The following is a 14,566-nucleotide window of genomic DNA, read 5'->3' as shown; positions in this document are numbered from 1 at the left end:
AATATCCTATCTCCAGAAAAATTTTTACAAAGATATAAATATGATTTCTACACAGGGAACCACATGGACCCATAACTACATTACACCAGATTTATGTTTTAAGTCTAAATCCTAATGTAGAAGAGGCAGAGTCTGACAAGAGAGAAGAAATTAGCAAAGGTTTGATGTATGCAGGGGTGCTGGGAGAGAGCCTTGGGGATTTAAAGACCAGACCCAAAAGTTACCAGGAGACACAGAGTGGCACATAAATGAGAGGAGAAGGAGTGGGTGTGGGTAGGAAAACACGTTTTAGCTGTTTCACAAAATTCCTAAAGCCCACCATGTGTCTAACTAAGTTCATGGGGCTTCTGGCCCCTACCTTGTGGCCAGGAATTCCCTCCTTGAGCTGGACTGCATAATGGGATCTGTCTTTGTGACGGAGAAGGACACAGAAGCCAGTAACAGAGATGGCCCAGGGGTCCAAGTCATTAAGGGGACAGTTGTCTCTCTAGATTTTCACAGAAAGAAATGGAAAAAGCTCCCAGGGGAGAAACACTCAAAGGCATTGCTATTTTGGCCTTCCAACGAGGGGAACATAACAGGGATTTCTGAGGGAGGCAGCAAGACGGGAAAAGGACAAAGTATTCATTTGTACTGTTCAGATTTGTGCCAATGTCTAGAAGAAAAGTTTCATTCAGAAACATGGAAGGCTCCATAAAATCCTACTTAGAAAAATATAAGGAATATCATTTGAGAAATGAAACATATAAGATTAAGAGAGAATGGTGACTCTTTTATCTCTTAAATAGATGGATCATGAAGTGCATTTCTAAAGACTAGTTTTATGTCCAATATTATCCAAAATACCTGAGAAGAGGATCCACAGATAGTTTCCTACCCTCTGTAGCAACTAATGTAAATTAGAATGGGATGAGAAAGAGTTAGTCTTAAGGACAAAAGGAAGGATGGATTTTTAAACAGCACATATTTATATTGGAAGCAAAGGACGACAGACAGTGAACAGGGACTTATGTTTTTAAGACAAAAGAGGGAGGGATGTTACTCTTTTACAATTCGTTCAAGAAGGCTTCCTAGAATCAGTAGAATCCTTGAGGATCTGATATAAAAATAAATACTGCTGAGAATTGTTATAAGACAGAGCTCAGCAAGCAACTATGACAAATTATTACAAGAGTGGGGATAGAGTTGAAAAAAATATATATTGCTCCTGATTCCCACTTTATTTTATTTATGGAACAAGCTTGATTCCCACTTTATTTATGGAACAAGCTTGATTCAACTCTGGAAAGAAAAAAAAAACTTGGCAAAAAAGTATTGTCCTTATTCAGGATGCTATAATTCTGACAAAAAGGCTGCTTGGAGGATTTTCAAGACAAGAGAATTGGGCGGCCATTCTCGCCATTCCCTTTGGTGTCCATAGCTCACTGCACCGTGTCCACACTCTCAGGGGCAAACTTCTGTCAGGTATTTCAAACAGTCATCCATGAGCTGTTAAACAGTGAGCACAAGAGACTGCATCTCTTAGGTTTTGTTTATGGTGTGTTAGTGCCTGCTTTAAGCTAAGTATTATAAGAAAGTCCAGATTTTTTTATGAATGTGCTTATTGACAAGGATACAGTAAAATATTCCCTATAACTTTACCATTAGATCAGTTTTTGTGCCAAAATTCAAAAAGATCATAGTTTTCACATAGCTAAGTACCCACCCCCAACACACACAGTGAAACAAGTTTAACAGGAAAAAAAAATACTTAGCTCTACTGCCTCTAAGACATTCTGTTATTTACTTTCTCATTATATTCTTTTATTAAAACAAATGCAACAAATTGATTTCAGAAGCAATGAAGAAATTGCAACTTATAGTTGAGAAAACACTGACAGTGTATTGTAGGTATGTTTCTCCACAGTTCCCTATTAGTGTCCTTTTGAGAGATAATTGTAGAATTGTCATGGAAAGAAAAGGCAATGACATATGAGAGAAAAGGGAATATAATCCAAATTTGAACTCATATATAAAGCAAGAACAGTTATGATTCCTGGATTCAAAGTTAAGGAGATACATTAGGCAAATGTGTTTATCAAATATCATTCATTGGATTATTCTACAAATAAACTTAATGAAGGAAAATGACTAAAAAAACCAAACACTGTTTTCTCTAATTCTGAAGCATTTGGATTTTAGAGACTCTTTTAAAAAGAGATGGAAAATAATCAAGAGTAGAAGTTAATTTAAGTTGGAATAGAAACAATTATTTTTATATTTTGAAGATTTATATAATAAAGACCCTTTGAAATGATAATTAAATTCCATTGTTGAGTCAAACTCAAACAGATATTTCTATTTTAACCTACATGTGTGTAAATGTCCTAAACTATACCTATTTCTGATAAGGGATTTGAATCACACATCTCCTTAATGATATTACTATGGACATGATTCGAAGGACATATTCACCTGAGCAAAACAGTCATAACAGAATCTGAATTAGTTTAAACCAGTTTAATAGATACATATGAGCACAGTGAAATTTAAATCTTAAGTTTCCCAAGTGTTTATTTAATTATAATTGAGGTATAAAGGCAGTGGTTACAAAGAACACCTCACATGAATATTTAAATCTTGTTCATTGATAATTAAATGCAATTAAGTAGTTAACAAAGATGTACATATCAACAGAAAATGGGAATTTCACAATGGCATAAATGAAGTAAACACATTTTTAAGGAAAAATGAAAACCTGGAAATATTATTGGCTTATCCCTCTAAGTTGAATTAATTGAATTTTTAATTTTGAATTCTAGCCAGGCAAACCTCCTATCTTGATAGGTTTCCTTTGAAGTAGTTTGATTAATTTATATGCTACACCTTCCACCATAAATAATTTGTAAGTTTCCAGGGGATTAAATCAAAACTTTATAAAAACATGGTTATATTTAGGCTGTTAAAAATTGTTGACACTACTCATATTTAGGGATTTATTTAGATTAGTTCCTCATGCCTAAATATTTAAGAATCCAAAGCACCCTGCTATGTTATGCTACTTTTTAAAGGAATACAATTAGAGGTAAAGATGGTCATACATACATATTTCTTTTATAATTTTAATGTAGAAACCATATTACATTTTACTAACATTTAATCCATTTTTATGGCTATTGATATAAGCAAAAGAATAAAAAGTTTATAAGTGAAAAGTTAATATATATTTAAGAATAATCAAAAGCATAAATGAGAAATTCTGTTGTTTAAATTTGTATATAAATGGAGAAAAGACTATTGAAAATGCTCTTAGTTTTAAAAGTAGAAATCAACTTTACAATTTGGAAAGGTATTCACAACCTTGGGGTTTCCTTTTCTTACCTCCATTCAATTTTACATGGCTATTCTACTCTAAAACTAGTTTCCATGTTGACAAGAAACACGGTGTGAAGATAAGATTTAAAATAAGTTAATTTAATTTCTAGTTTTAAATTACTATAAGAGCCTAAATTACTAGGAAATGAAGGGTAGAAAACAATTTTCTGCAATGGAATATGATTTTGCCTGGTGAGAGGAAACTGATTTTTATGTTCCAGCTCTTTGACTAACTAGTTGTCAAGTTTAGCCAAAAAACATATTCATTAGGCCTTCTTGTGGCTTTTGTGCAAAATAAGAGAATTGACAAGATGAAACTGAAGTTCCCTTTTGAATAAAAATCTTGCAATTGCTGCTTCAAATCATTTTTAAGTTAAATGTCAATTTTATTCACCCATAATTCCACTCTACCTTCCACTATGCAAAAGAATCACATTCCACAAAGTTACACAGAATTCTTATTCTATTAAAAAATTTGAACTCAGTAAAAACTAAATGTGGTAAAAGCAAAATAATACATTAATAATACGATATGATACAAAATGTAAAATAAATAGTCTCATAAAATTGTTTGAAAAATGAACAAACAATAACAATACCAATAGGGATTCTCATTACCAATAAGGATTATCATTAACAATTGGGATCTTAGGTTATGAGGATTATGAGCTGTTAGTGGGCTTTTCTGTTTGTCCTTTGAAATTTTTCATCTTTAAAAAAACAAAATGCCATGTATTAGGTTTATGAAAATAACTGAAATAAACTTCATTTGAAAACAAAAAGAACACTATCATCTTTTCTGTTTTCTGCTTACTTGGATTTACCAATGAGCTGAAAACTTAAGGAATAAATCTATATGTGAAAAAATAAATCTTAGAAGAAACTTTAAAAGTTTGATATCTAATATTGGTCAGAGTAAAGGGTGAAGGGCACTTCATATACTGCAGATAAGAATGTAAACTGAAATACTAGTTAGCAAAATTAACCTGTTACTATATTTTAAAATTAAAAATACAATTAAATCAGCCATTTGGGCTCTTAGAATTTATCCTATAGATTTTTTTGACCAATATACAGAAAGACATTATGTATAAAGACATTAATAAATTAATTTAAAAGACTGACTTTTTAAAAAGGAAGAAAATTAAATGGTCATCAACAGAAGAATGATTAAGTAAATATTACCATTTTCAAACTAAGTAAGGGATGGGGATATATCTCAGTTGGTAGAGTGCTTGCCTTGCATGCACAAGGCCCTGGCTCAATCCCCAGCACCACCAAAAAAAAAAAAAATGCTGGGGATGTGGCTCAAGTGGTAGTGTGCTTGCCTAGCATGCATGAGGCACTGGGTTCTATTCTGAACACCACATTAAAAAAAACAAAAAGAGGGCTGGGGATGTGGCTCAAGCGGTAGCGTGCTCGCCTGGCATGTGTGCGGCCCGGGTTCAATCCTCAGCACCACATACAAACAAAGATGTTGTATCTGCTGAAAATCAATCAATCTCTCTCTCTCTCTCTCTCTCTCTCTCTCTCTCTCTCTCTCTCTCTTACAAAAAAAAGATAAAGATATTGTGTCCACCTAAAACTAAAAAATAAATACTTTAAAAAAAAAAGACTTCAAACTAAGTAATACATGATACAACTAGAACAAATAGCATAGAAAAAAATCTCTCAAGCTTTCTACCCAATAATTGGGAGAGTACGATCTTGTTTATATAGAAAAGCAAATATACAATTTTATACAGACACACACACACATACACACACATATTGATATACTGATTTCTAGAAAAACAGCTGGGAATTTTCCAACACCAAATAAAGTATGTGATAAAGGGAAACTTATGATTCACTTATGTACTTGTGGAAATGCCTGAACTTTTCACCAATAGTATAAATGAATTCATTTATTAAACACATACCATGTATTGTGTACATGCAGATACACAAACATGTATCAAACATGTCTTAAACCATGTTTCATGTACATGTGCATACACAAACACACATACACCTTTACACCAGCCTGTGTTCACATATGCATTTTAAGAATGATCATTCAGAATGATGGAAGTTGTAAATATCTGTCAAGCAGAATTTTACAATTGGAAGATTGGTTTTCAGAAGTTTCACTGACTTCCCCTCAACATTCTACAGTGTGAATCACTGGGGCTAGGTATGGTCAAATAATGCCATATTCTAGGACCTGCCACTTAGCCAGGCAAGCTTAAAAAGGATATTCAATATATTTATAGAGCAAGGTTTCATCTCCCAGGGTTTTATTGATATTTACCAAGTCCACAAGACCAGTGTATAAATTATAGATGCCAAGTTATTAATTCTCTATGAGAAGAAACCTAACACAGGATGTGGACTACTTCCCATGTAGCCCTATCAATATGGTATAAAATTTATAAAAATCTATTCATTTATGAGGAAAATTGTCATTTTTAGAGGAACCAGATTACCCTTGAATATGTAACTGATCTATTCTCTCCATTCCCTGCAATTAGACTTCTAATGGGTGTTAAATCTTAAAAGAGTGTTTGGGGAACATGGATTCTGAATAAGGAGAGTGCACGAGATATGGAAATGTATAGTAATATTGGCCTGGAATGACTGAAAATCCTCACCTCAGTTAAGATGCCCTACCTCCATCCCTATAGTGGAGAAACAGGCAAGTCCCCAGGGCAGTGCTCAGATGGGTACTGACAAGGTTTGTCCATGTGACTTTCTTTTCTTTAGGAATTTTAATATATTTGAGTCCTACAAGCCTGGGGGCCTAGCTAAGATGCCTCTGCATAGCTCTGCTTTGCATCTTAGTTTTCAATTTCATAATCCTAAAAAATAAAATTTGTTACCTTGCTGTACACAGTAGAACATGACAAGAATAGTGAGTTTTTTCTTTGACTTCAATATGTAAGGATAGTTTGCGGAAAAAAAAAAAGACTGGCAGTTTGCGATAAAAATATTATCAAGTAAAAAGAACATGTATCATCATATTAAACAACCTGAAAAATTACCTTTATACTTTAATTGGAGCTACATAAAATATATGTCCGTATCAACAAAGACTGAAAAAAATGAATACAAATTATTTTGCGTGCAGAAGACAATAAATGAATCTTTCTTTAAACATGTTCAGAATAAACAAAATATAAGCATTAATTTAATAAAATACAAAAATTTCATGCAAAACTGACTTCATCTGATTATCTGGTCAAATAATTAACAAATTATTGAAAAGGTATTTCAGCCTTCCCATTGATGAGTAGTGGTTTATGGGTACAGAAACAAAATAAAGTATATTTATGAAATGTACTTAAAATTATCTCAATATATGCAACAGGTTAATAGGTAGAAACATGGGAGGAACATTTATAGTCAGAGGGTAAGTCCAAATCAAGACCTAAATAGAGAAATTGTCTAATGGTTGTTCAAGTAGAAATAGCTAAGTATGGTGAATCACCAATGGTACACACAGAAATCAGTGGTGGTAATAGATAGCTAGAGAGTACTGTTCACTTCAAACAGTGATTACTATAAACCTCTAATTATGTGCTCTTGAGAGAGCCTTGTGCCTTTCCCACTATAATTTCTAGTTCTTAAACTGGAACTCTATGACTTCAATTCAAATCTCAATGGCTTCTTAGCTGTTAAATGTAGGCTTACCCATGAATAACCGCTGATACAATCCACTATACCCTGCTGTACACAACCGGAACTTGACAAGAATAATGAGTTTTCTCTTTGATTTCAATGTGTAATGATAGTTTGCAAAAAAAAAAAAAATTACTGGCAGTTTGCTATAAAAATACTTGAGAGGATATCCTTAACTGAGCCAAAGAGCTTAACACAAATTTAAACAGTATTTCCGCCCAAGAAAACAGTCATTAACCTCATCCTAATTGTAGCACAATTCACACTTTAGCTAAATACCTGGGCAACTGTTTTGTGTTGAGGTTGGAACCAAAGGAGACAGAAAAAAGGAAGTCTGGAAGAGGAGGGGCTGGTAAAATACGCATGCTTAAATCCTGCAAAGTTTGCAAAAACAATAGGCCTCTTCAATCATATTTATTAACTGAACAATTTAGGGTTTTGCTGTTAGTAGCTAAGCTATCTGCAGAAGATACCTACTTTTCACAGCACTTAAGTTATCTACTCTGATCTTAGAACTAATTCATGCCTGCATTTTGTATGATTCTTTCTTTTCCCACTTAATGCAAGATCTGAAATTTCAAATTTTGAATTGCTCTGTCCACTTGGCCTCCAATGACACTGGTCCTAGAATGAGAAGGCAATGAAAGAAAGCTATATTGTGCACAGAAACAGTTGTGGCCAGAGTGTTGGACGATGTGTGGGAATCAAGTGCCTCTCTCTTTCTCGTGTTTCAGAATAGAAGAAGGGACATGGTTTGGAAATAACCCAATACAACCAATTTTATCCCACATGAGGAAGTTCCAGAAAAGTGTACAGATGAAGATAAGATTTATTATCGAATAAGGAGCTCATAAACCCTTTTTAGTGGACAAAGGGTCAAAGAACAGACCATCAGAAAGATGACTGGCCAGGAAGATTGTCTTCCTTGTCACTAGCATGCTTCTGTGGCTGCATATCCCACTCCTCCGAAGGAAACTACCTACATGTTTGTCAAATGACATACAGATCTCATAAACAAGCAGAAAAAGAAGTCCTATCCCTATAAAAGCTTGCCATTTTATAAATTTCTCTAATGATTATTTAATTTTCTCAGGGTATTATTTCACCTGTCTGGGTGAGGAGGATGGCAATGTATCTACAAAAGGACATCATTTATTAGCCTTTATTATATAAACTGCTTTTAAGAAGCAACACAATTTGAACACATTTTATTTTACATTTTAAAAAGTTGCATTTACATGTAAAAGAGTCCTATTATCCTTCAAATTTAAAAATGCTGCTATTTTTATTAGTTGTTTGGTACTGTTATCCATTTGTATTCATTCCTTTTTTAAAAAAAAAATAAAAAAAAAGATACTACTATGTCCAAGAAAGTACCAGAAACTGTGGATATATTAAAAAATAAGATAGTCTTTCTCAAAGATGGGTTTCCCTTATAAACTATTTGAAGTATATTAAAATTTCAGTTATGCCCACCAAATCTTAATTAAACTATAACTCCGAACAAGATAACCAATAATTATAGTATATCAGATTAATGATCATTGCTTCATTATATTCCTACTTAATGAGTATGGTCAACTGAAATGGTCAAAACCAGAAAAAGTAATTCAGGCTCATGCTTCCTCTACTTTAATAGCAGAGGTAATGTTGAGTTTTTTTAAAAAAGTGTTTTTAAATATTCAGCTAAGGAGTATTCCAGGGAAATCAACAGCTATATCCTTCATCATGCCCTCCTGCCATAGCAGTGCTTTTTATCTGTTCTATGAAAAATAATTTCCATGTACCTTCTCAATATAAGTGGTATGGAAAGGGGTAAAATGAACTATTTCTTGTAATGTTTCTTAATTTTAACAGAACTATGAATCTGAGCGTGACATCAGCTAAAATCAGAAATATTCTTTAAGTCAAATAAAAACTGGCAGAGTCATTCATTGGTTTTAAAAGGCTGTTCTATACCAAACCAATGCAGTGTGCAAATATAGAACGTAATTAAAATACTATATATAAAATATTAACAGCAGCAGTTATTAAAATTACATTAAACTCCTTTGAGCTAGGCCAACATAATATGAGTGTGCTTTTTCTTTCTTTCTTTCTTTCTCTCTCTCCTCTTTTCAATTTAGTAAAGGGCAGAATTTGGCTTAGTGAATGAATTTTGGTTTTTATATTGTTCGTTCCAATTCACTAATCTGAAATTTTAATCACATAAAAGTACTTTACCATGAAAACACCACCAAACATAGTAACTTAACCTTTCCATGGGATGACAACAAAAATCATGGTTTTATTTTTTTAGATTGTGAATAAAACTTTCTTAGAGCAGATTCCTGTTCTTCTCATACAGAAATGAACTTTGTAAATTAAAGTAGATATTATCTGCTTTTGACCTTTTCCAGTGAAGATGTTAGTAGTGTAAGTAATAAACTATTGGTAGTTTGGATAAATTAAAGTACTTAAACAGAAAAAAATATATATTTTTTATTTGTCTTGAAGACTAAGGTATTTATCTGTTAAACTGCATTGCCACTTTCTCCTTACAAGGTACTTCAGTAAAAAACTTAAATTATTTTTCTTTTATGTGTTATCAAATGAACAAGGGATGGTTTTATGCTTTATATTCTTTTATATTTACTAACAATTTGGTCTTAACCATATATTACTTTCATATACCTAATGAATGAAAATACCTAATGAATAAAATATATATAACTGATCTGACATTTGTATTTTTTGCTTTTTTGAACTTTCAAAAGAAGCCCACTGATTCTAATATATTCTGTTTCTATTTTAAGCTGTTAGAAAACCTGACTTAAAATGATCTACAACTGAAAGTTCTTTTTAAAATTTTATTTTAGATATATCTTAAGTTAAATTATATCATCCATAGCCTAATATTTGAAAGTGCTAGATTAGCTCTGCATCTACCCTCCTTTAAATTCTTGCTTAAAGGTTCTTAAGTAGCAAATCAGCTATAACTCTGGCAGAGAGGTTGGAGGGAGCCAGGGAGAGACATTCCATTATTATATTTCTGTATCAAGAACTCTTTTCAGTTGGGCATAGCGGTACATGCCTGTAATGCCAGTGGCTCTGAAGGCTGAGACAGGAGGATCATGAGTTCAAAGCCAGCCTCAGCAAAAGCAAGGTGCTAAGCAACTCAGTGAGACCATGTCTCTAAATAAAATACAAAATAGGACTGGGGATGTGGCTCTGTGGTTGAATGCCCCTGAGTTTAATACCCGGTAGAAAACAAACAAAACCAACCAAGAATTCTTTTCAGATTAATCAGAAAAAACAAAGAAGAATTCATAAATTTGCAATCTTCTCTAGAAAAGTGAGAAGACTGAGGGGGACTAACTTTCTAGAGAGTTGAATTAGAAATAGAGTTTCCAAGATACCTACAGATCAGAGCAATGGGTTCTGTCCTTCCTTCTGCTATCCCAATTCTCATATTTTCCATTTCTTAATTTTATTGCATGAGAAATATATTTCTAGAAGGGCAAAACCACAATCTTGTTCATCAATAAACATGGAGAAAAGCTTGGGTAATAGGGATACAGGAAACAGTTCGACTCTCGAGAAACCAAAGTCAATGAGTGGGAAGAGAGCTCAAGTCAGGAGGATGGAAGGAGAGGATGGCCCAGGACTTCTGCATGGCCCTTCTGAAACAGGACGGCCACCACAGATTATTGGTTCTGAAAGAAGCACCAGGTGACATCTGGTGTGTAGTTCCCAAATTCGATGAATCATCAGTTATCTGGAAAGCTTTTTAGAAATATCGAATCCACTCTGTCATTGTAGACTCCCCCATCACTGGGTTTGAAAGGAGTCTTTTCCAACTTTGATTTACAGATGAAGAAACCCAGGCCCATTAAAAATGCCTTAGCCAAGCTTACATTGCTATTTAGAAGAAAATACAGAGTAGAGTTTTAATATTTAAGCAAATGAGAGAGTTGGGGAAAAGGGAGCAGGGCAGTATATAGATATAAATTCAGATACCTTCTATGATAATGTAATTTGATGTAAAAATTAGAAGAATGATAAGGGCACTGGGTGAAGAGCTTAAAAGAAATATTTTCTAGTTGTAAACTGTAAACAGATATTTTGTCTCTTTCTTTCTTCTCTACCTTTCTTCTTCTTTTCCTCCTTTTCTCCCTCCCATCTTTCCTCTTCTTTATCAGGAATACCACAAAGGTCCTTTCCTCTGCCTGGATGATCTTCTCCCTTCAAAGTGCATACTCTTAAACTCTATTCTCCCTAAGCAACTACCTAATTTTTCAGTATAAATTATTGCAGGGAAATTTTCTCTGCTACTCTTTACTTTCTTAGAGAAATAAGAGGAAGTGGAAGGAAGCCAGAGGAACAAATACATAGTGGGAGAATTTCAAAGGTCCAAAGGAAAGGTATTTGAAAGGCAGCAGAGCTCTGAACACTAGTAGATTAAAGCATTTTCAATATTATAGATCCTCTTAGGATAAAAGTGTGTTGTTCCAAAGTAAGGATTTTATGTGTGGATCACTCCAATATTTTGGTATTTCATGTTTGCCAGAACCTGTACCTCCAGATGTCCAATGACATGAGATGTAGTTGAGAATACAAGAACCCTGAAATTTGTCATTTGCCAAATTCAAGATTAGATTTCTTGCAAAAATCGGCAGTTGATTATCCAACAAATTTTCACTTACGAAACTATTCTAGAAGCCATTTAAGCATTTGGGTTTTGATGCGCAACTATGATGATTAATTAGTTCCTTATGATTTTTATATTATGTAAAACAGAAACAATAAGACCATTTCCTTTATGAGAGAGAGAGAGAGAGAGAGAGAGAGAGAGAGAGAGAGAGAGAGAGAGAGATCCATGAAATCTTTCCTATGTCTTAGTTTTAATTTTCAAGTATGTCAGGGGTTTGGTGGGATGTTTCAGCAGATAAACAGCATAGAAAAGTGATAAATTACCTGACCGTCCATCTCTCTGGAAGTCTACATGATACCATTCTCCATCATTCACTTTCTTCTGCAGGGCTTTTATTTTTATGGTACCTGACCCCATGTCCAGGAGGAGGTAGAGGTGGCCATCCAGCATCTCAATGGCAAAGAAGTCAACCTTTATCATCTGTGGGTGCTTGGCATCTTTTTGATGTCTTGGCTTGCCATGACTGAATAAAATGAGGCCATTTGGCTCTGTTGTACGGAAATCAAAGGATATGGAGCCTGTTTTCTTTGCATTCCATTTAGGCAAAGAGATAAAAGATTCTGGAGTTTCAAAAGTGATTGGGTCCAAAGTTGCGACATTTTCACATTTAAATGCCACCACTCCATGGATCTTCATCTTGGGATCTCCTTGCTTGGCAAGTCGAGATAATTCCAGCCTTACATCATTATTTTTATATACAACCTGTGGGTAAAGAATAGCAGTGAGAAACTAAATTTCATATTTTAATATCTGGAACTTGTTATTAGCTCATGTAATTTGCAAGTAGATCATAAAAAAGCACAAAATGTTAGTTAATTCTGTTGTGTAAATGAGTCTTTTTTCAAATAAATAAAATTCAAGTATCAACTCATTAAACATAAACTTAATTCAGATACTGTATGTGTGGGCGTAGGCACATAGACTGCCTAAAATAGTTGAATAAATGTGCAAATACATTTAAATAAATTTGCAATATTTCAATAAACACTTAAATTTATTAAAGGTAGTTGTTTTACTAGTTGGATATTATACTTTTAAAATTAAATATGTGTATTTAGGTTATTTAGATTTTCCATCACTGAACTATTTGAAGTAGGATTTAAAAAATATATATATACTTGTCCTCTAAAATATAGGAACCCGTCTAAAGTCTATATATTAATGGTGCATATTTACTTTGTATAAAAATCAAAAAAGTTGAGATGTTAAGTGGCCTGAAATTTCTGAGAAAATCCATAATGCATAACTAAGATGCAAACATTCTTTGTTGTCCATCCATGCATTGACAGCTGATACTGTTAGGTAACATGGACCGTGATATATGGAATGTCATGTTTACTATAAATCTATCCAACACAAGTTCTCCTCCTGTTTTGTTTTACTTTTGATTTCTTTAAATGCCAAGTAAAGGTTTTCTTATATGCTCATTTTCTGAGGCACTTCATCTAAAGTGACTAGATAGTACTGAATGCTTGATGATAGTCCTAGGGTTTTATGAAAATCTAAATAAGACATTGGGTAAATTCACTGGCAGAGCTCATAACATCATGCCTCTGCTATCACATCACATTTACTAAATTTATAGGTATTTTTACATACAGAAAAAGAGAATATCATATCCTTTCTTTACCAAATGCATATAATAGACAATCACATTTCTAAAATACATAGCCCATATTGACTTCAGGATGAATTATTTATGTCAAGATAACTTGAAATTATTTTAAGGTACTGAAAATTTTCACACAGTCAATGTTCCTGTGAATAAATAAATGAATTTATCCAAATTTAAAAATGTATTTATCTAACAGGAAAAATAAAACTGCCTGTATCTGATTGACTAATGCTATGATGTCAACCAAATCAACACAGTGGTGTGTCTTTTGAACCTGTGGTCAATTGAATGAACAAAGAGATGAATTTTTTAGCTCACCCCGGTGAACTTCCTATTATGATTTGTGAGTGGAAGCTTTATTTCTCAGAGTGATTAAGAGGACAGCTCTGGGACTGGGATCCTTGAGTTTAAGTTCTGACTCCAGCATTACCCAAAAGTATGATCTCTCAAACCTGGGTTTTCCTCCTTAAAGGGAACTAACACTATGCAGGATAATTATAACAATTACATAAGAAAATACATGTAATTGAGAAAATCACTTAAAGGCCATCAATCCAACACATTGTAAGTTTTCTATAAATTTCAACCACATTGAACTACATGATCATGTATATCATTGCTTAATCATAGTCTAATAGAGGTGTCGGTTCTAAAGTTATCTATTTTAGGAAAATGTTTGGAAAATAGGCCTGCATTATATAATTGGTTTTTATACTTGATTTGCATCAAATAAATGGCTCATCTTTCCAGTGCTGAGCCTGTGGTTTCAATTTTTCTTAATTTTGAAGGATTATTGTAAAGAAGATGATATCTTTTATTCTTTGAATAAATATGTACAATGACTTAACAAGCATCCATTGACAACAGAAGAAAAGAAAATGAACTTAAGCAATAACAAAAAAGGAATTACATTAATTCTTAAGAATACTGTCTTGAAGAGAGAGAAGAGCTATTAAGCCTGGGGAAAGTTGATTTAGGACTGCCTTTCTCTGGAGATCTTTAAAAGTGGAAAAAATACTTTTAATGGATGATTTTTCAAGTTATAACCTCTTACCATGACTTCCATGCTATCCAAGCATATAATTTTTTTCCATTTTTCCTGGTGGTTTATATTTTAATATTTGCAGAGCCTTTGGACAGAGATATTAATAAAGAATGCATATTTTCTAATCCAAAGGATGCAAATGCTTCTGCTGATCAATGCTAACATGCTATTCATGCAGTTAAACCACCTTTATAGAACT

The 14,566-nt window shown here is 33.3% G+C and overlaps 1 protein-coding gene across 29 annotated transcripts in view; it reads right to left on the bottom strand.

The window, feature by feature from the left end:
• Nrxn1 (neurexin 1) overlaps positions 1-14,566 on the bottom strand; it is a 1,098,127-nt gene that overhangs the window by 592,640 nt on the left and 490,921 nt on the right. For all 29 annotated transcript variants that reach the window (XM_058573180.1, XM_058573225.1, XM_058573183.1 and 26 more), the window contains one exon: positions 11,971-12,409. In XM_058573180.1, coding sequence (XP_058429163.1) covers positions 11,971-12,409 — 439 coding nt within the window. The remainder of the gene's footprint in view (positions 1-11,970; positions 12,410-14,566) is intronic.

This window comes from Marmota monax, unplaced genomic scaffold (genome assembly GCF_021218885.2).
Source record: "Marmota monax isolate L192 unplaced genomic scaffold, Marmota_monax_Labrador192_F-V1.1 WCK01_AAM20220418_F8-fsc00015, whole genome shotgun sequence".
In the NCBI taxonomy this organism is placed as follows: Eukaryota; Metazoa; Chordata; class Mammalia; order Rodentia; family Sciuridae; genus Marmota; species Marmota monax.
The sequence above is the reverse complement of the archived record's forward strand: the minus strand, read 5'-3'. Positions and strand labels throughout refer to the sequence as shown.